At 39.6% G+C, this 25,943-nt stretch overlaps 1 protein-coding gene across 4 annotated transcripts in view; it reads right to left on the reverse strand.

Annotated features, from left to right (window-relative positions):
* Positions 1–25,943, reverse strand: part of LOC133647083 (calcium-dependent secretion activator 1) — a 316,166-nt gene that overhangs the window by 109,807 nt on the left and 180,416 nt on the right. For all 4 annotated transcript variants that reach the window (XM_062043190.1, XM_062043199.1, XM_062043182.1 and 1 more), the window contains 2 exons: positions 13,461–13,567; positions 7,329–7,485 (listed from right to left, as the gene is read on the reverse strand). In XM_062043190.1, coding sequence (XP_061899174.1) covers positions 7,329–7,485; positions 13,461–13,567 — 264 coding nt within the window. The remainder of the gene's footprint in view (positions 1–7,328; positions 7,486–13,460; positions 13,568–25,943) is intronic.

The following is a 25,943-nucleotide window of genomic DNA, read 5'->3' on the forward strand; positions in this document are numbered from 1 at the left end:
ATACAAGCAGCGGCACCGGCAGTGAATACACTTTCAAATAAGTATCCTCCGCAGGCTAGACTGTCCCATTTAACAACGGGTGACGCATCCTTCGGAGGTGCCTCCGAAGGTCCAGTCTTCTGAGGCTGCGTAGGCCGGGTCCTCTAAAGGATGCAGACCCTGAATTGGGACAGAGCTATAGTCACACCATATGTATCTTGATTTATTACACACGTCATTTTATTATATTAATAAATATGCCTCTGTGCCCTCCCTTCTCCCACTGAAACCGTAACAGAAACATATTTTACATAACGCGAGCTGATCCGACAGCACTTGCATGTCTCGCCAAAAGCGTTGTCTTCTAAACGGTCTTCTTCTTAATAAAGACAGGCGGAAGAAAATAAGAAGAGCGCAAGCAAAGCCGAACATCACGCGCAACGGAATCTTGAAAAATAAACAACCATTTTTCACATCTGCCTTACGTCACTTCTGGCAAACGGCAAGGGTTGATAACGTAGCGAGATTTCGTTCGTATGCATAGGCAAAAGATGCGAGAGCCAAGAACGAGGGTCAAGTAAACATGGGGAGGCTGAGGAGGGAGAATTCCAATTGAGCCTGAACCTCTCATGTCATGTTCAAGTGTTCTTTGGACTACTTTAAGTTTGCTGGTTGTGAATCATCTCTTCTCACAGGTGTGCCACAGCATTAATCAGTACTCAGTGTAACAGATCCAGGTTGGATCTGTTTGTTGTTTTTAAATCCCAACCGATCACACACACACACACACACAAACACATACACACACAAACACACGCGTCTCCCTTTCTCTGCCGGCATCCAACTGGTAAAAAGACAACACTGACAAAGACCACAGGAGATAAAATGGAGGCCAGTGTGTGCTAATGCGATGCCTCACGGCTCCATGCAGCGCTCTCTGTCTTTGTTTTTCTCTCCCCCTCTGAGCATGTGTGTGTTTGTGTGTTGGCGTTGGAGTCAAGGTCAGCGATGCACAGTAGGTGCAATTTTTCCTGTGTTCCCTGATTGCCACTCTGCTAATTAGCCACTTTCAGCTGCTGTTGTCCACTTGGATGTGTTGTGTCCAGAGGTGTGTTTGCAGGCCTCGCCGCTGCCCACAAAAAACGCTGCTTTGGACCTCATTAACTCCTCTAAAGGCGACGAGACTTTGGCGCCTGTCTGGTGCTAAGGCTATTTACTGCTACATAAGCGCACCGCTGTGGGGGGCCGCAGCAGATGACCTTCCTTGCATGTCTTCATCATGATACAGCTTGTGTTTAAAACATAGTGTTTGTATCAGGGCTGTCAAAAATAAAGCGTTAACTTGTGCGATGCAGGGTTATACGGTGCTGCGGTACTAATGAATCATATTCGGTACTATACCACCTCTGAAAAGTACCGGTCCTCCAGCCTCGACGGGGCCGTCGTCTTCACGTCGTGTAATTTCTGGTTTACAAGCAGACGAGCGTGTTCGGCAGTACACAATCAAGCAGTACTTACAAGCAGACACAGTGTGTAGGCAGAAAAGAGAGAACGGATGCATTTTGGCTGAAAAACTAACGATAAAGGTGAAGTTATAACAATAAAACGCCCACCGGAAGAGGTTCTTTAAGACATGGCTAGATAGCTAGCGGCTAAAGACCAGCCGCAGTCTGCAGTGTTTTAGCTACTTCTAAATCACTAATCCTCGCCTCCATGGCGACAAATAAAGTACATTTCTTACAAGTAGGCAGGACGAGGAATAGCTAAACATGCTTCATTACACACCGTAGCTCACCGGCGTCAAAATGTAAACAAACACCATTGGTGGATCTACACCTAACATCCACTGTAATGATACCAAGTACAGGAGCTTATCTAGTCTATACTACTATGATTATGTCGATATTTTTTGGCATTGCAAAATCTTCTTTCGTTTTCTTTTTTATTTATGTTATGTTTATAAACTCAGGAAATATGTCCCTGGACACATGAGGACTTTGAATATGACCAATGTATGATCCTGTAACGACTTGGTATCGGATTGAAACCCAAATTTGTGGTATCATCCAAAACTAATGTAAAGCATCCAAACAACTGAAGAATAAGTGATTATTACATTTTAACAGAAGTGTAGAAATAACATGTTAAAAGAGAAAGTAAGCATATATTAACAGTAAATGAACAAGTAGATTAATAATCAATGTTTACAGTTTGTCCCTCATAATGTTGACAAAACAATAGAATGATAAATGACACAATATGTTACTGCATACGTCAGCATACTAATTAGGAGCCTTTGTTTGTTTACTTACTAATAAAAGACAAGTTGTCTAGTAAGTTCACTATTTTACTTAAAGAAAAACTTGCAATAAGAAACATATGTTTAATGTACCGTAAGATTTTTTGTTAAAAATAAAGCCAATAATGCAATTTTTTGTGGTACCCTTTATTTAGAAAAGTATCGAAAAGTACAGAAAAGTATCGAAATAATTTTGTTACCGGTACCAAAATATTGGTATCGGGACAACACTAGTGCGATGTATCCCGAAAAATTACTGCATTTATCATGTATGAACCTAGATTAATTGCGCAACGTATTTTGACTGTCCATGCTCCTTTTCCTTAATTGTGGATGGTCACCTGAAAGATGGAGCAGGTTGTTACACGGTCAGTGATCAGGTCAAATCATACGTCAGAATGAGGAGGCTCTGACTTGTGTGCTCGTTGGCAAATTTCACTTCAACATGAACCCCAAACAATACTTTCGGTAAAACAGTTGGCTAATTTTGAGCAAATAAATAAGGTACATCCAAGTATAACATTTTAAAACATGTTCCTGTACGACATTCTGCCAGTGAAATTGTATTTGTGTCGGAATATTAGGGTCTTTTTTTAATTTTATTTGAATTATGCAATACATTTACAGCGAATAATTATGATTAATTGGGACAGATCAACATTTCTCTAAAGTGTGATTATTCTGATAGAAAAATGTGTAATTTTGACAGCACTAGTTTGTATTGTAGATGTGTAGGCTGTCCCAAAAGTCAACGCTAGTCTAAAGACTACATTCACACCACAGGTCAATTCTTTGCCCATATGTGACTTGTATCTGAGGTTTCAATGACTGATTTTTCGTTGACATTTTTCAATGTGATTACTTACACTTAGACTTAGACAAATTGTATTGATCCACAAGGGAAATTGTTCCACACAGTAGCTCAGTTCCAAAGGATGGAAAGGATAATGCACACAAGGGCACAAACAGAGGGCGAAAACAGAAGGTATAAAGTAGACTAAAAATGTACCATAGTAGCAATACAAAATATAACATATTTAATATTTACATATTATATATACAGTATATAATATATACTGATATTATATTATTATATCATATTTACTATATTATATACAGTTTAGATTTTTTCAAATCCGACCCAGGCTTCTTTCATATGTGGATATAAATCAGAAATGTATCCGATGTTCGAGTTCATCCAACCTACAGTATTTGTCCTCAAAAGTTGACGAACGTCACAATTCTTCGCCAAAACAGGCGAGTGTGAAAGTGAATGCCGGACGAAGGAGCAGAAAAGAGTAAGGAGCGAAAAGATGACGCCTTCGAAGTGATTTAAATTAGGTGTGTCTCGGTTCAACTTTTTTTACTTATGAAACGACAAACGTGATTGCAGCCTTGATATAAATCTGATACGATATCAGCACAAATATAACATGTTTTTTTATTTTGTAGTCTAGAATGTTAAAAGAGAGTTAATGCTGGATCCTGGCGATGCTGAATGGAAGTTCTTGAGTGGAGTGGTATGTGTAATATTTAGTTGGGCAGCACAGTGGAGGCAGTGGTTAGTGCTCGTGCCTCAAAGTGAGAAGGTCCTGGGTTCGATTCCTGGGCTCTGGGTCTTTCTGTGTGGAGGTTGCATGTTTTTCCCTGTTAGGTGCGTGGATTCTCTCAGCTCAGTTCACTCCCCCTTCCTCCCACCTCCAAATACATGCACCTAGGCTGATATGCAACACTGAATTGGCCTGTCTATCTGTGTTGGCCCTGTGATGAGGTAGCAACTTACCCAGAGTGTAACAAGCTGTAGAAAATGGATGGCTGGATCCTGTTTTCTTACACTTCTGAGTTTCATTTGCAAGTATGCGTTCATTTCAGTTGGTTCAGGAAATAGTCTTTGCCATTAACTTCATTGTGCCAGTATTGTGTTTTGGTGTTTATATTGTAAACATGGTACTAGCCTAGTAGTACTGGGCTCAATTCCTGTTTGGACCTGTACCAGGAAGGTTTCCAAACTTATATTTTAATTATGTAATTTTTTATTTATTTAATATATTTCCCATTAATTAATTTTAGTACAAAACATGCATCACATTAAATTCAAGTTTGATTTTTAGGGATACAAATCCTTCACATAAATAAAAAAATGTGGAAAAAATGTGTAATGGGGTTGGGTGGGGTCAAATAAAATTCTGCTTAAGGCCCCTGGCTCAGAGTGTTGATTGCAAGGAAGAAATATTCCATTCCATTCATGTCTCGGAAACTGTACTGATGACAGATTTATTTGACTGACTCTGTAATGTTGGCTATTGTATGCGTTCACTATGTCCACTGGTATGCACTTCAATTGTACAGACGCAGTCAACTATCCGTAATGCTATCTGTTAAGATGAATATGTCAATTAGACTCTGGCTTCTCCTTGACTCCCGTTTAGCTAACAGGAAAGGGGAAGGATTCCCTGGGGACAATTAGCACCCCACTGATTGAGTCAGAAGAGTGAGCAGTGAAGTGTATCCTTTACAGGACAACGCGCAGCATCGGTGTACCTGCAGGCAAGAATGCGGTTCATTATGGACATTTCTAGCAAGCGGCAACCGTCGTCAAGACGGGACCATTATCTTTGTACACACACACAATTTACACAGTGAGTATGTAAAAGTCTGACCCACAAACGGAACGCCTGCATTTAAAAAACGCACAATGGTTGTAACAATTAAAATAATACATTTAAATATGGTGTCAATAAACTGTAATAGGTATTGTGTTTTTAAAAAGGCAGTCAATGTTTTATTGAGGTGGCATTATTACAATTATGCTGTTTAATATGCATTTTTTCATAGTCTTCATCACGGTATCAGTTAATAGGGGTGTTCCGATCTGATATTGATATCAGCAAAAAAAAAAACATATCAGCTGATGCTGGCTTGCATGCAAAAACGCAGATGTAAGCTCTGATACATACAGTCCTGCAGTGTGTTTACTTGTGCAAAGCTGGACAGCCAGTTAACATCTAAATGTCCTCCAATGAGCACACAAGGATGGTATTTTCTTCTATTTCAGTCAAGTCATTTACAAAAGGTAAACATGATAGAATATACGAGCTAGCAGCTACACGAGGTAGCAGCTACACAAAAGCTAAGCACACACTAGCACAGAAGCTAAGCATATGTCCTTAAATTAATGATAAGCTGTCTAAAACAGCCCATTTGTTAATATAAACAAGTATCAACTATTTAGAGTTGCATATTACTTACACATACAAAGTCTCCAAGGCAGAAGCATATTAAAAAAGTATCCAGTAACAAATGTGTCCGTATCATTCAATTTACTGCATTCTGAGCTTAACTTAATGTATCATTGTAACCACTAGGTGTCACCAAAAAACAAATTACTGCTCCATTTCAATTTAAAGACAGCATAAGTCTGTCATGAGGAGGGCCGCTCTACCCTATACGCAGATCAAGTGCCGGGCGTAGGCTCCCTCGATCTGTGTGGGGCCCCATTTTGCTTGATGTCAATGTCAATTAATGAATGACAGGGCGCTTCAGATTAAATTTTACCGTAACGTAACCCCATTCCTGCTCCATCACAGATATACAGTATATATATAATGCAACATTTTCTAAGACATCATCCCACGTGGTTGAGGGTTTGTGGTTGGCTTGTAAGGCAGTTGTATTGGTTGGGTTGGTTGGTTGAAGTTTATTTCGAACATGTAAACGGTTTCAACATGAAATATCACATAATTTAAATTTTTCTTTACAACATGCCCAAAAAGTAGTAGGAAGAAGCACATCTTATTTAATCCTGCCCCTTCTACCCTTCATAGCGATTACTAACACATACTGTATGTTTACTTCTAGTTCACAATTTGTAACATGATTTACATCAAGGATTTTTAAATACAACAGTTATTTTAATAAATAGGTAAATCAGCTATGATTCACTTAATTAGATGATTAATATCTAATTTTCAATAACATCAAGACATTTATCATAATTCTTCCTTGTACTTTGCAAACTGGTAGTTTGAATAACCTCTTAAACTGGATCATATTAGCACTCTGACTTCTTCGCTTAATGATAATCTATTCCATAATTAAATTCCACATACTGATATGCTCAAGGTCTTAAGTGTTGTATGTGCAATCAAATGTTTTAAGTTACATTTTTCTCTAAGGTTATATTTCTCCTATTTTGTTGAGAATAATTGTTGTACTTTCTTGGGTAGAAGGTTATAGTTTGCTTTGTGCATAATTGTATCTGTTTGCAAATGCACCAAATCATTGAATTTCAATATTTTAGATTCAATAAATAAAGAGTTTGTATTTTCTCTATATCCAACATTATGTATTATTCCAACTAATCTTTTTTGTTACACAATTAGTGAATGTATTGTATTTTTATAATTATTTCCCCATATTTCAAACCTAGGTTGCAGTTTTGTCAGGAATATTTATAGATTGAGATTTTAATGCTGTTAAATTTGTTATTTTTCACACAAAAAATACTTATTGAACAATTTAGTTTCCGCGATTTAGCCAGGAGCGGCCCTGGTCATAATTTTTGCGTTTTCTTACACCTTCCGTTGTTTTATAAGTAATTTCACTTGATCAAACCTTTTCTAATTTAAGTATGTACCATGATTTGTGCTGATATCGTATTGTTTAATATCGGTATCGGCCAAAACTCAAGGCTCCAATATCGGTATCGTATCGGAAGTGACAAAATTGTGTCAGGACACATCTATCTATGAACACATCACCTTATTCATTCAAATACATAACTACAAAGTATACTTCCAAAAAAGTACCTATCTAACAGAACCTAGATAAATATGAGAGATCCTAAATTAATCTGTGCACCAAAAGTAAAAGTGGGCATTTGAATCTGTGTAAATGCAGTACAAGTACTCGTTGAAATTCTGCTATGTAAATGTGTTAAATTCTAACTCCTTCTAAGGCTCCTAAGCCCAGAGTGAACCTGCTGAACCAATGGTCAGGCACGTACAGCTACTTGAGTCCCCATGCTGAATGTTCAAGATCCCCCACTCACAGTCCGTCCTCAGGAAGTCATTGAGCAGCTGAAAGAGAGGGAAACTGTCCCAGCTGTCTGGAGGCTGAACTTCAAGAGCCGCGTCCATGTCAGCCGAGTAAAGACACAAGAAGGTTTCAGCGTGTTCCACCATCAGGTCTGACCACCATGCAAAGGCCTTTGAGATAGAGAAGAGCGGAAGACAAGTGCAGGTAGTTGAATCATTTCAAGAGGTTGAGAAAGATGGATTTAAAAAAATATATATTTCTACTGAACAGTCGAGCTCTACTCAATAATGTTATGTTTTCAATGTAGTGAGTCTCCGGGATCCACAGGTAGTGATTTGAGTGGACCCCTTTGAAATTCAATGGATTCCCACTGAAAAAAAAGATCTTCATCTTCTTCTTAAATTGTAGCTGTAGACTCTTTTGATTATGGTCTGATATGGTATTGGTTATAATTAATGTATGTATTCATCTGTGTTCAAAACGTATCCAAAGTTAAAGGTGCCATATGTAATCATTTCATGTCAAGTCTTCATTAAATGGCCCTGATATGTCAAAAGGCATTAATGAATCATGTTCTTTTCGAATACCTTTATAACTGATAACAGTAGTTTAGCCGGGATATCTGCTCATTTCAAAAGTAGATTTACAGCCCCGAAATCTTGTTATTGTTTTCATTTCGATGTCCCCCGCCCTCCACCGTTTGACCAATTAGAAAGTCTGTGAGTGTGTCACATCCAGGTTGCCAGTTACGCACCGCCATCTTCGTCTAGCTACTGCCCCTGCTGGAGGTACTAAACATGTCAGACCGTGGTAAATCTAAAAGGCGTTGTTACGATTCTCAACTTATTCATGAAAAAAGCCAGAAACAAAACGAGGATTTGTATCGGGATGCCTTTAAAAGATGGAGACAATTGAAGGTGGAGAAGATTTTTTCATCTGATGCAAAACTTGATAATTTCCTCCTTGATAGGTAAGTAAGGTATTTACATTTACTTATTACTTGTAATAAATGGAAATGGACATTTCGTATGTAAACTATATTGTCCAATACAGTCTATGATCTTGTCTAACAAAGCTAGTATGTTCGTGTGCTGAGCAGATTAACAGAAAGTCGAAACAGCGCTTGTAGGGTTGAAACTAACGACTATTTTTATACCTGACTTGTCATCGACTATTTTTAAAATCAGTCGACTACCGGTAATCGGATTATGACTCGTGCACTTTGAGACATTGTTTGGCATGTGCTAACTAATAATAAAGATGACTACTTCATTCAGAAACATTTATTAATGAACTGTACAGGTCATTGGGCTGTTACAAAATACAAAATACCAATTAAACGTTGGTCCATTCAAAACCAAGCTGTGGAAAGGTATCGGTTGCAACCTCTGATTCTCAGCAAAAATAATATTAAAATAACTTTAAACTCAAGGAAGCCATTAAAATAATTATAATCCAAGCAATGTTTTAAAGTAATGTTTTGATTTTTAGAAAGATATGTCCATTTGTCCAAATTGCCCCTGCTTTAATCAAATGTTCCATTAAAGGCAAGTTTGGCTTAATTAATTTTTTTTTCGTGTTTAAGGTCAAATGTTGTCATACTTTCCAAGTTTTTGCTCGCGGTATTATATCGCCTGTGCATTTTTTATTTCTGCCTGGCAAAACATTAGCGATGACGTCACCGACTATTATTGAGAAATGCATTTGTAGCGACAAATTTCATTATGTAATTGTTTTGAGTTTACAAGTGTCCTACATTACAAATTTTTTAAGGTGCGAGCCGTTTCTCTGCAAATGTTTTGATTTAGGTTGCAAACAAACATTTGGGTTAAAAGCCAGCTTCAGATACCTAGTTGGCTTTGCGAATTTAACAGTGAAACCCATAAGATCCGACCAAAAACATCCAATTTTACTCGATAGCATTAGCCAATAGCTAGCGAGACATAACTTTGTTTTTCCAAGCATAGGTGTGAAGAAAGTGGGTGTGAAGTACAGTGCTCAGAAGGAAAGGTGGATGATATTCATTGATTTAAAAAACGAAAATATGATCGAAGTGTGCGTATGGCTGACTTGGTGTAGCAGTGCTGTCAAAGCGCTTTACAATCTGCACCATATGGAGAAGCAGCTGGAAGGATACTGTAGATGTCTGCTCTCCAAGGTAAACGCTGTACATTATTATTACATTACTTCATAAAACTATTGCTGTTGTTTATTTCCTACCGTATTGTTTCATATCTAGAAGTTCATTTTTCTTATTACAAATTAAAAGGGTAAACTATGTCAAGGCACTACTGTGCATATTTCCAATTGTCACAGTGGAGGAACCTTAAGACTTTTGAGAAGAACCCCTGTGGAAACATAATGTTTGCTCATTAACGCCAAGCCGTCAACACATTTTTGAACAAAACCCAAGGCTTACAACACACTTCTTATGGCATTGTACACTTACCTTAAGCTCAGTCTCATAAAAATCAAGGGCTCTGTTTCAATTGGTACACTTGCGTATTTACACTTAGTCCTTTGAGTACATAAGTGCGTCAATCTGTCACTACGTTTCCATACACTAAATTAGTCTGATTTCTCAAATAGTTCTTATATGTGCATTGTCACACCTATGTGTGACGTCCAAGTGTCCATGCACTCTCTTTAATGCTACTATTGGACATATGCCTTGTGCCGCTCGTACACTGGGGGGCACTTATTTATTTTTAGCGGGGATAAATGCCTTGCTTTTCCAGTTGACCTATGACGTCACCCTAGATATCTGCAGCTCCTTACAAGTTAAGAGCCTAGCTTTGTTGTACAAGATGTCCGTTGTAATTGTCATTATCCGCTGCCAGTATCATGTTTGTTTAGTTTTTGACTACCTCAGTTCCTGTTTTGAGCACCCCTGGGTTTGTGTTTTAGTTGCCATGACTGCAGATTGTTTTCACCTGCCTCTGATTAGTGTTCGGGATGCTCACCTGCTCCTGGGCACTAATCAGAGAGCTACTTATTCCCTGCATTTCGCCACAGTCAGTCTGGCTTTCTTGTTTGCTTCCACGCAACAGTTACAACGTCTAGTTATTTGATTACTGAGCTAAGCTTCGCCATTTTTTTGCCTGGTTACATGCTAAGCTTTCCTTGTTAGCTCTTCCGTTAGCTTCCCGTGCTATAGGCACGCTTGTTTTGTTTATTTTTGTATTTTTTGATTGATTTATGAACAATAAATCATTTTCTCACCTGCACCTTGCCTCCGGAGTTCCGTCTGCATCCTGGGCGAACGATCCACGCAGTAAAATGCGACCCCGTCGTAACAGTATTATTGACACAGGTTACAAATATTACATCTTTAATGGCTATGTTGATGTTAAATAGCAAACAGCATCAAGAAATGATCTTGGATTGCGCTACGAACATGACGCTAGTACCAAGAATGTAACGGATCAGACGGAGGTCCCAAACAAAGCAAGACCAGCGGTAACGTTTTTTTGAAGGAATTTTCAGACCAACAATCATGGAAACAAAACTTTTGAATGTCTCGGAGTTCATTCATAAGGGTCTGTAGATTGATGGAAGGAGTTTAAAATCCGAAGGTAAAGACCGTTCGTGCCCCGGCCGATACTGTTCAGATGATGGTTGCTATTGCTCTGGACTATCTTGCTAGTTGTGTGGAATACCGAGTTATTGTTAATCCGTTTGGAGTGCACAAATGCAGCGTGAAAAGGTTTGTGTACACTTTATTACTCGCCTTGTAATATACCTGCCTCATTTTCTTTCATCTCATCAGTATTTCATTCGGGAATTCGAATTAAGCCGGCATTTTACATTTCCTTAGCTACCTTCTTAAATGAATCTCTGTTTCTTTTTTTTTCTACCATCGATGCACTTTAAAATGTTCTGTTCTTTTAATTTGTGAAGCAAATAAACAGTCTCCTCTTCATTCCAATTGTTGCTAAGTTTTTATTGAATGGTATCTGCATCCGGGGTGGTATGCTGCGCGTTGAGACAGGTGCATGCACGATACAAAGGGTGCCCTCTTGCGGCACACACCCCGTGGCATAAGTGCCAATCCGAGCACCCACGTGGGCTTGATGGCAAATTCTTTCTCACCACCAAGCAAAAACCGCGCATGCTCAGAAAAGTAGCGTCAGATTTACCGCCCGTCCGAGCATCCACTGGCAGAAATGTAGATCGGCGCCTACGCCCCTTTGAGAGATCTGGTTTCCAATCGCATAATCCAGGTGTGTTAGTCTGACTTTTCAAAAACCGAACAATCGGATTAAGGTGTTTCCATGGGTTGTAGAAAGTTTATTCAGATCCGAACTGGGAAATCTGACTAATTTAGTGCATGGACACGTACAGAGTGTTATGTTATTTGCAGACTCTAAATTGTCCATAGGTTAATGTGATTGGTTGTTTGTATATAAGTGCCCTACGATTGCCTGGTGATCAGTCTAGAGCAGTTCTTCTCAAAAATGCGATATGCGTGTGATCCGGGGGAACATGCTTTACCAATATAATGCAGTATCCTGCTTCAAACCCCACTATGAAACGTGCACTGTAGCCATTAATCCTGACTTCCTCATTTTGACTACGTTTACACTGCAGGCCAAAGTGACCTGAATCAGATTTTATCGAAATCTGATTTGTTTTCCAGCTGACTGACACTGCAAATAAAATGTGATCTTCACCAGACTCCAGTGTAAACTCGCACAGATCTCAATGTGGCCTTGACGTAACTTGCATGTGCAGTTGAATAAAGTGAAAACAAAGGAAGTTGACGGGATTCTCTAAATGAACAAGAAAGTTGATACTACTACTACAAAATAAAATAAGTCGCCACAACTTAAAAAATTGTCATTTGGTTTTATGTGAAAATAAATTAAAGTAATATATTGTATGAATGTATATATATAGTGTAATATATTAGGGAGGGTTCTAATGATTGTATGGCTGTTTAGTAGAGGCAACACAGACATCAGTGTGGATCTACGTTAGCTTTAATTTTCAACTCACTTACGTAAACAACTTACGCAATGTACGTAACATGTAAGCAAATACGTCACAGCATCAATTCCGGTCCTTCAACAATCGCTATTTCTTTGGAATCAAAATGTATATTCATATATTAAATTAAGCCTATTTGCGCATTATTGACTAGTGATGCACCGAAAAGGAAGTATCCACTTCCACTGGCGGGCTGTGTCTTTTCTTGCGCACACAAATGATGTAGCTCGTCCAAAGCTGACAAAAAAGTTGCATTCAGGTCACACTGTCGTTTAGACTGCAGTCAGATTTGAAAAGATCAGATTCCAATAAGATTCGGACTACCTCCTGATGAGACTTGAATCTGATGCAAAAAGATCAGCTCTAAAGCACTTTGGAGTGTTTAGAGTGGCAAAAAAATCCCATCTGTGTCACTTGAGGGAAAAAAATTTGATCTGGTGTGCAGAGTAAACGAAGGCTTTGATTTAAAAAATCAGCACAAAATGTTTTGTTAATTTTTGTTTTGTAGATTAAAGTGTTTTATATATGGTGCTCCTGAGTTAATTTTGCTGATCAATTTTAATTTATATAATTTTATTTTTCAGTATAAAATGGTTCAAGTCAGTCAAAAAATTGTTGTTTATTTGTATTTTTTGGCAAATTGATGAACTTTAAATATTTTATGTTTAAAAAATCTATGTTAATAATGTTATTCTTTGTTGTAAGTTGTCCCAAGGTCCAATGTCCCAAAGTACCTAAAAAAGGACCATATTCCCCTAAAGGCCTCAAAGTACCCCCAAAAGGACTTAGAGGCCCCAGAGGACCCCAAATAGTCCCAGGTACCAAAGTAACATATTACCCCTAAAGCTTTCAGAGGACCCCAAATAGTCCTTAGGTCACACAGTACCCTCCAAAAAGACCATCTTCCTCCTAAAGGTTCAAAAGTACCCTATATAGTCCCAAGATCTCAAAGTACCTCAAAAAGGACCATCTTTCCCCTAAAGGACCTAAAGTACCCCACATAGTCCCAAAGTCTCAAGGTAAAAACTCAAAAAAGACCAACATTTACCCAAATAATTCTAAGAGAGTCCAGGACCGGGGGAATTTTTGGCCCTTTTGGGCAACCCCATTTATCAGTATGTTCAGAGAATATGTGTGTGCGTGTCTTCATACCGACCTCTGCATGGTGTTCTTCATTCTGCTGCAGCACCTCGATCACCAGCTCGGCCAAGCGAATGTTGTCCTCTAGTTTTTTTGCAGGAGTGACTAATCGGCCGACATTCTCTGCAGAAAAAAAGTCCAAATAAAGTCTAATCTAAAATCCTTAACTTAAAACTCATCTTGTTTCTAAGATGCATGCAATATGTGCAATTTGTGTACAGTATATATGCAGTATGCAACATGCACGTCATCCTGCCTACTGCCAAACACTAGAAAACATCAAGTCAGTGACATATTCTAGTGACATATAACTTTTGGATTAAGTATTTGATGGACATGTGTTAAAATACTCCTAAAAAGTACAACTAGTGTGGCAGAAGCATGATGCAACATCCAGAGAGATCATGTGATGAAGGATGCAAACGTTCAACAATCATCATGCATTAAATCTTTTTTTCTGATTTTTGTCTTACAGGCACAACTTAGCTTCCATTCAAATATTCATCTCATCAAATTGTAATTCATTCAAATGTAATTTCTGATTCCCTTAAAGAGTATTATTTTCATGTACAGTGAGTGGAATGAAATTATACCATGGCTTACATATATATACTAATATGAAATGTGGTCAGAAGTTTACATACTTGTCATTTATTTTGAGCCTTAATGATTTCTTTATCAAGTACATCTTCACTGTTTTATAAACAAGAATTTGGTGTATAAGTTAGAATTTATTATAGATTTCCTTTAATTTACGCAAAGTAAACAAATGTGTTCATGCTTAGATATTCACATGTTTAAACATTATTGCTTTTTATTATTTCATGTTGTATTGTTTTTGTCCTTTTAGTTTTTTTAGTTTCTTCTTTCAGATCACTTTTGGGCCTACTGAGGCCCATCTCCATAGAAAACAGCAGTAACAAAGTTGGCAGGTTAAAAAGCCTCCAAATTCGGACTCCTCCAAACATTATTTTTTGTCATTGTAGACACATAAGAATCATTGTCTGAACATCAAACGTTTGTAGCTGGCTTGTCCGTGTGGACAACTACACATTCAAGTTGACATTAAAGGTCATGATTTTGGAGGAGGAGTTGAGCCTTGGTAATTCCTGGTTTGTTCCTGAACTTCTATACACAAAGACAGTCTGACTGTTTTTGTCCGGATTTTCTCCCTTCCAACCAAAAATGGTAAACGCCCAATTATATGACGTCTTATAAGATTGTCATGTTGTTTGAAATGTCCCAACAATTGTCTCTAAAATGGTTCAGGTGAACAATTGTAAATATTGAACGCCAAAATTCTTCATGTTTGCGGGGAAAGATGACACTTCCTGACATCACTCCATAAAACCTGATATGGTGCAGAAAGTAGCCAATCAATAAGCTAAAAAAGAATTGGCGCTACAGTACTTTGCTGGGAGCGTTGGCACGCCAAAATAAGTGTTTGATGAGCATTCCTCAACTTTCTCAGTCTTTTTTGCCACTTGTGCCAGCTTTTTTTGAACATGTTGCAGGCATCAAATTCCAAATGAGCTAATATTTGCAAAAAATAAAGTATCCAAGTTCAAACGTTAAGTATCTTGTCTTTGCAGTCTATTCAATTGAATATAGGTTGAAAATGATTTGCAAATCTTTGTATTCTGTTTGTATTTACACAACGTGCCAACTTCACTGGTCTTGGGTTTTGTAATTTGGTTTCATCTGATGCCAACTGTCTTGCATCTTCATTATGTGACTTGAAGATCTCAGAATTTGTAGTGTGTAAACAATGGCAAAAATCAATCAATAATAGTCCTTTTTGGATTTTCACTGAGTTCCTTGGACTTTCCATTTACATTACCTAATAATTTGATGTAAACAAAAATAACCTACCAGCTACACTTGGTTATATCGTTGTTTGGTGATAGACATATTGTATGTACAATTTGAAATACAGAAACATTAATTAAAACATGTGCACCCGATTCTTGGTTTGAAAAATCTTTGAAGATGTGCCTTGTAAAATCATTCCATTCTGGAAAAAAGAATAAGGTATACCATTCTGTTGATGTGAACTACTGACCACCACTGTACATGTTTTAAATTGGATGACTAATAATTAACTATAATTATGACATGGCCATGGTATAAGCATGATAATGCACTCCAAGCTATTTTGATGAGGAGTTAGCTTCATTGCATTCAGCAGCTATCGCCACATCTTCCATTATTGATGCGTCAGGCCATTGGCTGGTGCATTATCATTCACAAGAGTAGTGACGTGGGAGGGTGGGGTTTTACTGCATGTCCTGGGTTCTAAACTAAGACTATTAGATTCAGTACTTGCCTTCCAGCCATTTCCTATTTTTGAATGAGCACAAAAGAAATCTTGCAGTCAACGCATTAGCATTTGTACATTTAAAAACAACTTTGTGAGTCAGTGAAAACAAAACAATTCACAGCATTATTAGTAGTGACTGGAACATTTTGATTACACGGTATGTACTTCATTGCAATACAATTAAATACATGAGGAAGAGGTTAAAGCACTGGATTACAAATACCATCAACAAAAAAGAAACAAACAAGGTACAATAATGAACTTCAATATAATTTATTGAATGGTATTGTGAGGGTGTTTTATAAATACATATGACAAGTAGAAAGCCTTAAAGTGACTTATTTTATACATTAGAGCAGGGATGTCAAACATACGGCCCGCGGGTCGAATCAGGCCCGCGAACAGGTTTTAACCGGCCCGCGGGATGAGTTTGCCAAGTATAAAAATGATTACAAAAATTTTAATGAAAGAAACTGCTGTTCTAAATGTGTCCACTGGATGTCGCAATAGCAATTCTTTGTATCTTTATAGCTTATGTACATATGTAAAAAAAATATAAACCACATGATGTTAGTGCACCAGTCGAGGAAAATGATCAAACTACATAAATAACATCCTGTAATTTCATTTTTATTTAAGTTTTTTTATCTTGATAGATTGAAAATTAACACCAATGAGTTGACTGATGAACATTATCACATAATTTATTCAGAAAGTATAAATAACGACAAATAAAGATAGAATACTATTAACCGCAACATGTAAGTGTAAAAAAAAAAAACAACATTATAATTTGTACATTTTCAGAATGTGCTTGTTCTATTTTTAAACAAAGAAAACAATCTGAAGTTGTCTTTATTTTTAAGTTATCGTGCTGTGATTTTTACCGGTCCGGCCCACTTGGGAGTAGATTTTTCTCCATGTGGCCCCCGATCTAAAATGAGTTTGACACCCCTGCATTAGAGTCTTTTTTATACCAAATGAACTTTTCTTGAACAAACAAGAACATGTATAGCCTCGCATATAGTTTAGCATAAACACTATATGCTAAGCATTTATTATACAGTGGCACCTCAACTCTCAAATATTTTGAATTACGACCGGTTTCTTGGATTTTTGTCATGCTTTAAATTGTGGGCCTAATTTGATTTATAAGCTTTATTGAGCTTGTAAGTTGAGGTAATACTGTGGTAACCTTTTGTTTAACTATGAATTGTATTAGAAACATGTCTAAACTTAATGCAGTGCAGTTCTACACAACTTGCATATGAAACAGGTAAAAATTAAAACTTTAAATAAGGAATACAAGCAAGCCTTGTTGTATTTGAAAAGGCATATGTACGTTCTACAGCTTTTGTAAAAAGATATAATTTGAATATTTAGGTATACTGAGAGTATGGCTGGTTATGATGGCCAATTTCACAAATCAATTTGATTTCAATTCATAAGGTTCTAAATCTATTATTCAAGATTTGATTCAGTCTACACATAATTATTAAAAATGTCTCAAATCTGTTACAAAATATAAGTTTAATTAGTTTTTTTTCTCTTCAAACAGACACGTCCAACCAGAAACTTGAACATTCCTGATTGGAATCCAGCTTTCGCCATCCTGGTCACTGCCGTTGTCCTTGGGCAAGGCACTGAATATCCCTAGCTCCCAGTGCCACCCACACTGGTGAAAATGTAGCATAAAATGTACATAATGGGTTTCTCAATGTGCCAAAGCGTCTTGAGTGACTGGAGAAAAAGCACTACATAAATACAATTATCAATTCACTACAGAGCAGCCTGGGGTCCACTCAAATATTAACTATGAATTAGTAAAGGTATTCTTCATTTTAATCGTATTCAATAATTATATTGAACCTATTTAGAGTTTACCAACCAAATGATATGAAACTATGTGTTAATCACAAATTGTATTATTTCTTTAACACAACAACCTTAGGGCTTTGGTCTATGGAGCCAGTATACTGATAGTAAGAATTGGTATCGGAAAAAAAAATTACATTGTAGAAAAAAGTTGTATTGGCACTGAAACAAGTTTTAACAACAAATAAATACAATATTTTTCTACAATGTAATTTTTTTTTTCGATACCAATGTATGTTTTTGATGCCAATTTTCATATTTTTGTACACATTTATTGTTTTTGTGTGTTTCAAAGGTTAAAAGATGACAGCAGTTATCATAATCAACTCATTTTTGAATGTTGCAAAAAAAAATTAGATTAACACACACAGAAGTACCGAAAATTGGTACTGTTAAGTAACGGTATAGATTCCCAGGAACCGGGAATCGGGGCCGTATCGGTTCAAACGTAAACGGTACCCATCTCTTATTAAAGTGCAAATGAAAATACAGTTTCACCTCTTTGGTCATAATTTTTGCACTTTAGAAACTTTTCTATGACATTAGCTCTCCTTTGAGATTGTCATTACTGCCAAAAGTGTAAAGTAACTGACTACCGCTGCAGCCCATGCGAAGCACAGCTGAGAAACATTTTTGGCGGCCCTTTAGGGAGTGCTCACAGCCTAATAATCGACTCCGGTTCTGTGGTTAAGAAAAACTTTTCAAAAAATCTCAAAAGGAAAATTTGGAAATTAAAGAATTGCAAGTAAAAGTGTACTTCCATTGCAACATTCCATCACTACGAGTTGCATTAGGTACATTGATTGTTTCATCGTGTGCAAAATAATAACAGTAAATGTGTAAACTATTCTTCTGAGACTCTTATTTTGTTAGCATCGTCAGACAGGATGTAACTCATATCAACTGTATTGTAATGGCTAGAAGTGTGTGTCTGTTTTTTTGCATAGGTAAACAATGGTACCTCCCGAGTACGGCTGCTTTCCTTTCTTCCTTTGTGAATACAATACTGTCAATACCAATATAATCTATAATACACTCTTCGCCAAGCCCTATCTCCCAATGGTAAAAAAAATTTCCTGAATCCAGGCAGTGATCCGTACTGGAACTTTTTAAGCTATAGCGCAATGAAAGAAATAGAGTAAACATTCTTGTCTCTTTGGGTATGGCGTTATATTATGGCGTTACATTTGTGTCTTAATGTTGAGGTTACAAAGGCAGATTTTGAGGACAGAAAAATATGTTTTGCAAGCACAGACATTATATTTTGAAAATAAATTAAACTCATGGGAAAAATATTTTTTTTGAGCGAATATAAAAGTACTTTGTGCACAATAAAAGTGTGCTTGTTGGCTATTATCCTTATTAACACACAATAATTAGTGCTGTGTGCAGTTAGATGGATGCTCTCTTTCGCGCCCCCTCTCTTCTGCTCTCTCAACCTCACCATTCTGCACCATTTTTTTCTACATTCGCTCAAGTTTAGACACACAGTGTTATAATTGTGTCAAAAAGGCAATTGTTAAGGCTCGAGCGCATGCGGCTGCGCAGTCTTTAGTGCGCTCCTCTGAGCGCGCATCTGGACACGCCTTCGGCCGTTCCTCTCCAGCCGCGGGTTCTTCCTTGTCGGCAAGAAGGACGACTCGCTACGGCCCTGCATTGACTACCGACAACTGAACAACATCACGGTGAAGAGCAAGTATCCTCTACCCCTCCTGAGCTCTCCCTTCGAGCCCCTCACACCTGCGACTATTTTCAGTAAACTTGATCTCCGAAATGCCTACCACCTCATAAGAATCAGGGAGGGAGATGAATGGAAAACAGCATTCAACACGCATCTGGGACACTTTGAATACAAGGTCATGCCATTTGGACTTACTAATGCCCCGGCTGTCTTCCAGGCTTTAGTCAATGACGTTCTGCGGGACATGCTACATCGATTTGTTGTGGTCTACCTTAATGATATTGTTGTCTTCTCTCAGAACCTGCAGGAACACCAGCAACATGTCTGTCTGGTCCTACTACGCCTTCTGGAGAACCGCCTATTCGTGAAAGCAGAGAAATGTGAGTTTCCACACATCATCGAGAAGGGGCACATCAGAGCCGACCCCAAGAAGGTCGAGGCGGTGATGGAGTGGCCCCGACCCACCACTCGTAAGGAACTAAGGCGCTATCTAGGATTTGCTGGATTCTACCGACGCTTCATCAGGGACTTCAGTAAGGTTGCTGCTCCTCTTCATGGCCTCACCTCTACTATCTCTCCTTTTCAGTGGATCAAGGAGGCCAGTGTAGCCTCCAAAAGACTGAAGGAGAGCTTTAACTCCGCCTCTGTCCTCATCCACCCCGAACCGGACAACCCGTTCACGATAGAAGTGGATGCCTCTGATTCCGGTATCGGGGCGGTACTCTCCCAGCGCTCTGTGTTGGATAAATTGCTACACCCATGTGCCTTCTTTTCCAGACGCCTCTCCCCAGCGGAACGGAACTACGATGCTGGGAACAGGGAACCGCTGGCTGTACATGAGGCACTAACAGAGTGGAGCCACTGGCTGGAGGGGGCCAGACATCCGTTCCTGGTGTGGACAGATCACCGCAACCTTATCCACATCCGTTCAGCCAAGAGACTGAACGACCATCAAGCGCGCTGGGCACAATTTTGTTAGTCGAATTAATTATACTCTTTCGTTCAAGCCGGGCTCTCGCAACATGAAGGCTGACACCCTCTACCGACAGTTTACGGAGGAACCCACCAGCACACCTACGGCGGAGCCCATCCTCCCTCCTGCTCGAATAGTGGGCATGGTCACATGGGAGATCGAGAGCCTGGTTAAGACGGCCCTGCGCTCTGACCCAGGCCCGGGCGGCGGACCACCCAACAAGTTATTCGTTCCACGTGAGCTTCGACCCAAGGTACTGGACTGGGCTCATTCCAGCATCTTCTCCTGCCATCCGGGAGTCCATCGCTCACTCTCATTCATCTGACGGCGGTTCTGGTGGCCGTCGATGGAGTCCGATACACGGGAATTTTGTCGCCGTTTGCACCACATGTTCCCGCAACAAGGCATCCCATAGTCACCCGGCGGGCATCTTATGCCCCCTTCCTATCCCCGGCCGACCCTGGTTCTACATCTCCTTGGACTTTGTGACTGGATTTCACATCTTCTGAGGTAAAACTACTGTCCTAACAATAACTGACAGATTCTCCAAGGCCGCACATTTTGTTCCCCTCCCCAAGCTCCCCTCCGCCGCCGAGACTGCTGATCTACTCAGCAAACACATGGTCAGACTACACGGCATGCCTCTGGACTTCGTTTCAGACCATGGTCCCCAGTTCATTTCCCGTGTTTGGCAGATCTTTTGCAAGGTGATTGGGGCCATGGTCAGCCTCTCTTCCGGATACCATCCTCAGCACAACGGACAGGCGGAAAAGGCCAACCAGTGCTTGGAAACCATGCTGCGCTGTGTTGATGCTCGCCAACTCGTCTCCTGGATCAAGTATTTAACCTGGGTGGGAATTCCTATAATTCCATGACTAGCTCAGCCGCAGGTAAGTCCTTTTTTGAGTGCTCCTTGGGCTATCAACCCCCCATGTTCTCCCAGCAGGAGGTCGAAGCAGCGGTGCCGTCCACCAGAGCCCACCTTGCCGCAGCATTTGGAAGACAGCCCGTGCTTCCCTCATGAAGGCCTCTGACAGGATGCGCCGCAGCACTAACCGCCGTTGCATCCCGCCGCTGTATCCCACCACCATCTTATCAGCCCGAACAGCAGGTGATGCTACGGGCCATCAGGTGCCATCCCAGAAGTTGGCACCTCGCTACATGGGGCCCATAACAGTCGAAGCAATCGTCAACCCAGCCTCTGTACGTCTTTCCCTTCCGCAATCTATGAAGAGGCACACCGTGTTCCACATATCCCAACTCAAGTCTGTGGCGGTCAGACCCCTCTCACCCCCTGTCCTTGCTCCTCCTCCACGGAGGGTTCTCGAGAATGGTGACCCTGTTTGGACTGTAAAGGAGATCCTCAAAGTTCATCGACAGGGCAGGGAGTTCCATTACTTGGTCGACTGGGAGGGTTTTGGAGAACTTCAACCGGGCTAAACCTGATGCACCTTGACGCTCATCGGGAGCCTCGCATAAGGAGGGGGGTACTTTTACGGCTTGAGCGCATGTGGCTGCGCAGTCTTTATTGCGCTCCTCTGAGCGCGCCTCTGGACACGGCCACGAGCGTTGCTCTCCAGCCACGGCCGCACCCCTGCGCAGCTGCTCTCCCTCACCAATCAACACACCTGACGTTGATGAGGACACCACACACTACTTAGACCAGTGCGTCCTGCGTGCAATGCCAGAACGTAGCTACCTGTATTGTACAGTAAGCCCACATATCTCTAGCTTCCTTTTCCATGTGCCTACTCGCTCTCTGTTTCCCCTCCTCTGTGCTCATTGTGTCTTGTCCTGTGTCGTCATCTCGCAGCTCCTCTCTGTCTCCTGGATTTGAGCTGTGTGTCTCGTCTCCCCGGACTTCCCCTGGACTTCTTGCTGCCTTCCCGGATCTACAGAATTTTGACTGTGATTGCAGTACCATTTCTGGCCACATTACTACATATGGCACCTTTAAGTAACACTTTTATTGTGCACAAAATACATTCATCCATCCATCCATTTTCTACCGCGTGTCCCGTGCGGGGTCGCGGGGGTGCTTGAGCCTATCTCAGCTGCATTTGGGCGGAAGGCAGGGTAAACCCTGGACAAGTCGCCACCTCATCACAGGGCCAACACAGATAGATAGACAACATTCACATTCACTCAAAAAAACGTCGCGTGAGTTTAATGTATTTTCAAAATGTAATGTCTGTGGTTTCAAAACATATTTTTCTGTCCTCAAAATCTGCCTTTGTGACCTCAATGTTGAGACACGACAAATAACATATTTGAATTGAGGCGGGCCTTTACAATACACACACACACAGACGTTGAGGCTCTTAATTTACACAAAAGTTAATGTCATGACGTAAAATATAGTGACTTGTTCCTTATACCTTTTTGGACACTTTCCTGAAAGTTTGATTAAAATAACTTTTTGAACTATGTTGCTAACAAACTAACTAACGACTACTGTAGATAATCTAGAGTAACAAAGCAATAACCACATATGTTACTTTACTTCTGTGAATTATTGAGTATAAAATCATCACAAAGTATACGCCTGTGTTTTGTTGGTGTTGAACTGGCCACATGAGGGTCACAACTATTCAATCCATTCACTGGCAACGCTCAAATGGTTCAGTGATGCTGAGGACAACACAACTGGCTGATCTTTTGCCTGCAGGAGCTCAAGTGAACATGGCTGACAGCTTCCACAGAATGGGACATCTGTCCTGTTATAATTGGAACTTGTTAAGGCCTACTGGTGTCTGTCATCCCAGTGAGTGAAAGTAGTATCAGAGTTTGCTAGTGTAGTTTCTGTAATCACAAAACGTCAGGCTGACTTATTTTCTCTGAAATCAATCGACTCCAAAAGCCTCATGTTAGTTTGGCCTTAACAAACCCAAGTAATTGCTCGAGTGGACACTATAATGCCAAATGATCCCTTTGGTGTACAAATCACAATTGAACAAAGTTTGTCAGGAAATGTATGCATTTAGAGTAGCATATTTTACATAATTTGTGTCTTTTTTGTGAGACTCGATCCAAATGTTGCATTGGACTCAAAAGCAACGATCACAAAAGAACACTGGAAGAAACAGGAATAAATAATGAAAGCTGAATTTACTATGCTCTTCTGTCATTGTATATTTTTGGTCATTGCATTTTCATTTCATTAATTGAAAAAAAATATTAGCTTGTTTCAATTACATTTTGAAAATGTAAATTTTAAATTAAAAAACAAAGTGATCTTAATTTTCAACAATGAAAATCACCAGAAGCAAAAAAAAAACAAAAAACAGCAGAGTTTCTTTCAATATTCTGACATCAGAGTCGAAGATGCTGTTTAAAGACAAAACCACAGACTGGCTTGGGGGGAAAACAGTGTAATGTAGGAATTTTAACCAGTGTACTAAAAACAAACCGGTAGCTGCACCTGTGAAGTTCTATAGTGACAGTCACATAACTACTACTAGGGCAGGGGTCGGCAACCTTTACTACTCAAAGAGCCATTTTGACCAGTTTCACAAATTAAAGAAAACAATGGGAGCCACAAAACTCTTTTGAAATTTAAAATGAAATAACACTGCATACAAAGTTTTTTTTTGCTTTGTGCTATATATATAAACCAGACACACGGCCCGCGAGATGTTATTTTGCGGTCCGCACCCTAATATGAAAATGTAATGTTAGTGCGGCCCGCAAGTTTTATATGAATGGCGCTTGACAGCGTCATACTTGTCAACCCTACCGATTTTTCCGGGAGACTTCCGAATATTAGGACAACTATTCTCTCGAACGTCTACTGATTTTCACCCATATAACAATAACAAGGGCGTGCCGTGATGGCACAGCATTTAACGCCCTCTACAGCATGTTCAAACTGCGTGCCAGCCCAGACACATGTTGTATGAAGCTTCTGCTTGCACACGTAAGTGACAGCAAGGCATACTTGGTCAACAGCCATACAGGTTACACTGACGGTGGCCGTATAAAACAACTTTAACACTCTTACTAATATGTGTCACACTGTAAACGCACACCAAACAAGAATGACAAACACATTTCGGGAGAACATCCGCACTGTAACACAACATAAACACAACAGCACAAATACCCAGAATCCCATGCAGCCCTAACTCTTCCGGGCTACATTATACACCCCCGCTACCACCAAACCCTGCCCACTTCAACCAACGCACACAGGTGAGAGGGGGGGGGGGGGGGTTTGGTGTAAGCGGGGGTGTATAATGTAGCCCGGAAGAGTTAAGGCTGCATGGGATTCTGGGTATTTGTTCTGTTGTGTTTATGTTGAGTTACGGTGCAGATGTTCTCCCGAAATGTGTTTGTCATTCTTGTTTGGTGTGGGTTCACAGTGTGGCACATATTAGTAAGAGTGTTAAAGTTGTTTTATACGTCCACCGTCAGTGTGACCTGTATGGCTGTTGACCAAGTATGCCTTGCTGTCGCTTACGTGTCTGGGCTGGCACGCCATTTGTACAGGATGTAGAGGGCGTTAAATGCGTCCTTATTACTATTGTTGAGGTGAAATCCGTAGCATATTTGACCCGGGAGATTTCTGGGAGAGGCACTGAAATCTGTAAGTCTCCCGGGAAAATCAGGAGGGTCGGCAAGTATGCAGCCTAGCCGCATCAGAGTGGTCAAAGAGCCGCGGGTTGCCAACCCCTGTACTAGGGGAATAATATACAACATTTCAATGAAGTCAAAACCATGTAATCCTACAACAGCCATTGAAGCTGTTTTAATCGCTTTATTAACCAGCGATTAACATATTGCCGCTGTGTGAGACAGATTACAAGGAAGGAGAAAAGGAAGTTAGCCCTTTTGTGTTCATTTAGCAGAATGAGAAAGCAATTGTTAAAAAGCAAAAACAAAGCAAAGAAAAGAAAACACAAAAAACTTCAATTGCATTTGAATAAAAAAAATAATGACATACCTGTAATTCTTATTGAATACATGTTAAGTTTCTTGTATTCAGTACACAAAATTAGAAACTAAACTTGTAAGAATAAAATACCTTTAAAAGATTATATTATATGCATTGTGAGTACCAACAGTTGTTGAAGATTACATTAAAAAAGACCTGTCATTACAGTATATTGAAAAGGGATGTAACCATAAACCGCGGTATGATTCCCAATGGTAAGTATTACCTTTTAAGATTTTAATTATGGTTAAACTGTAATTGATTATTACAGTTTTTAAAAAAAACCTCAAGGTGACAAGGTGATACTTCTCATTTCCTAAAGGAGCAGCTGGCGTAACATTTAAGTGTCAACAAGCTAAAATGTAAAAAATATATAATTAAAATAAACACATCCCCTTATCTTGACTTTGATGTTTTGTACGATGATTGCCTGAGCAGAAAAAGATTGCACTGAATTAACTAATCCTCCTTTTTCATGACGTTCAACACTAAAACAGATCAACACACAAGCAAAGTAAAAATGCATTCAAGTCGCAAACGGACAATGTCTGGAACAACAAGCTCAAAGGCAGATAGTGTAGAAGCAGACGCTACAGACTGGAAGAACAAACTGAAGCAACACTGTGAGGTCACTTGGATTAGTGCATGCTGCTAGCAGGACCAAAGGAACATGGTGTCGGGGACAGAGGTAGAAGATGGGGCAGCTGGGAAATGAGG

The sequence above is a fragment of the Entelurus aequoreus genome, linkage group LG01 (genome assembly GCF_033978785.1).
Source record: "Entelurus aequoreus isolate RoL-2023_Sb linkage group LG01, RoL_Eaeq_v1.1, whole genome shotgun sequence".
Lineage (NCBI taxonomy): Eukaryota > Metazoa > Chordata > Actinopteri > Syngnathiformes > Syngnathidae > Entelurus > Entelurus aequoreus.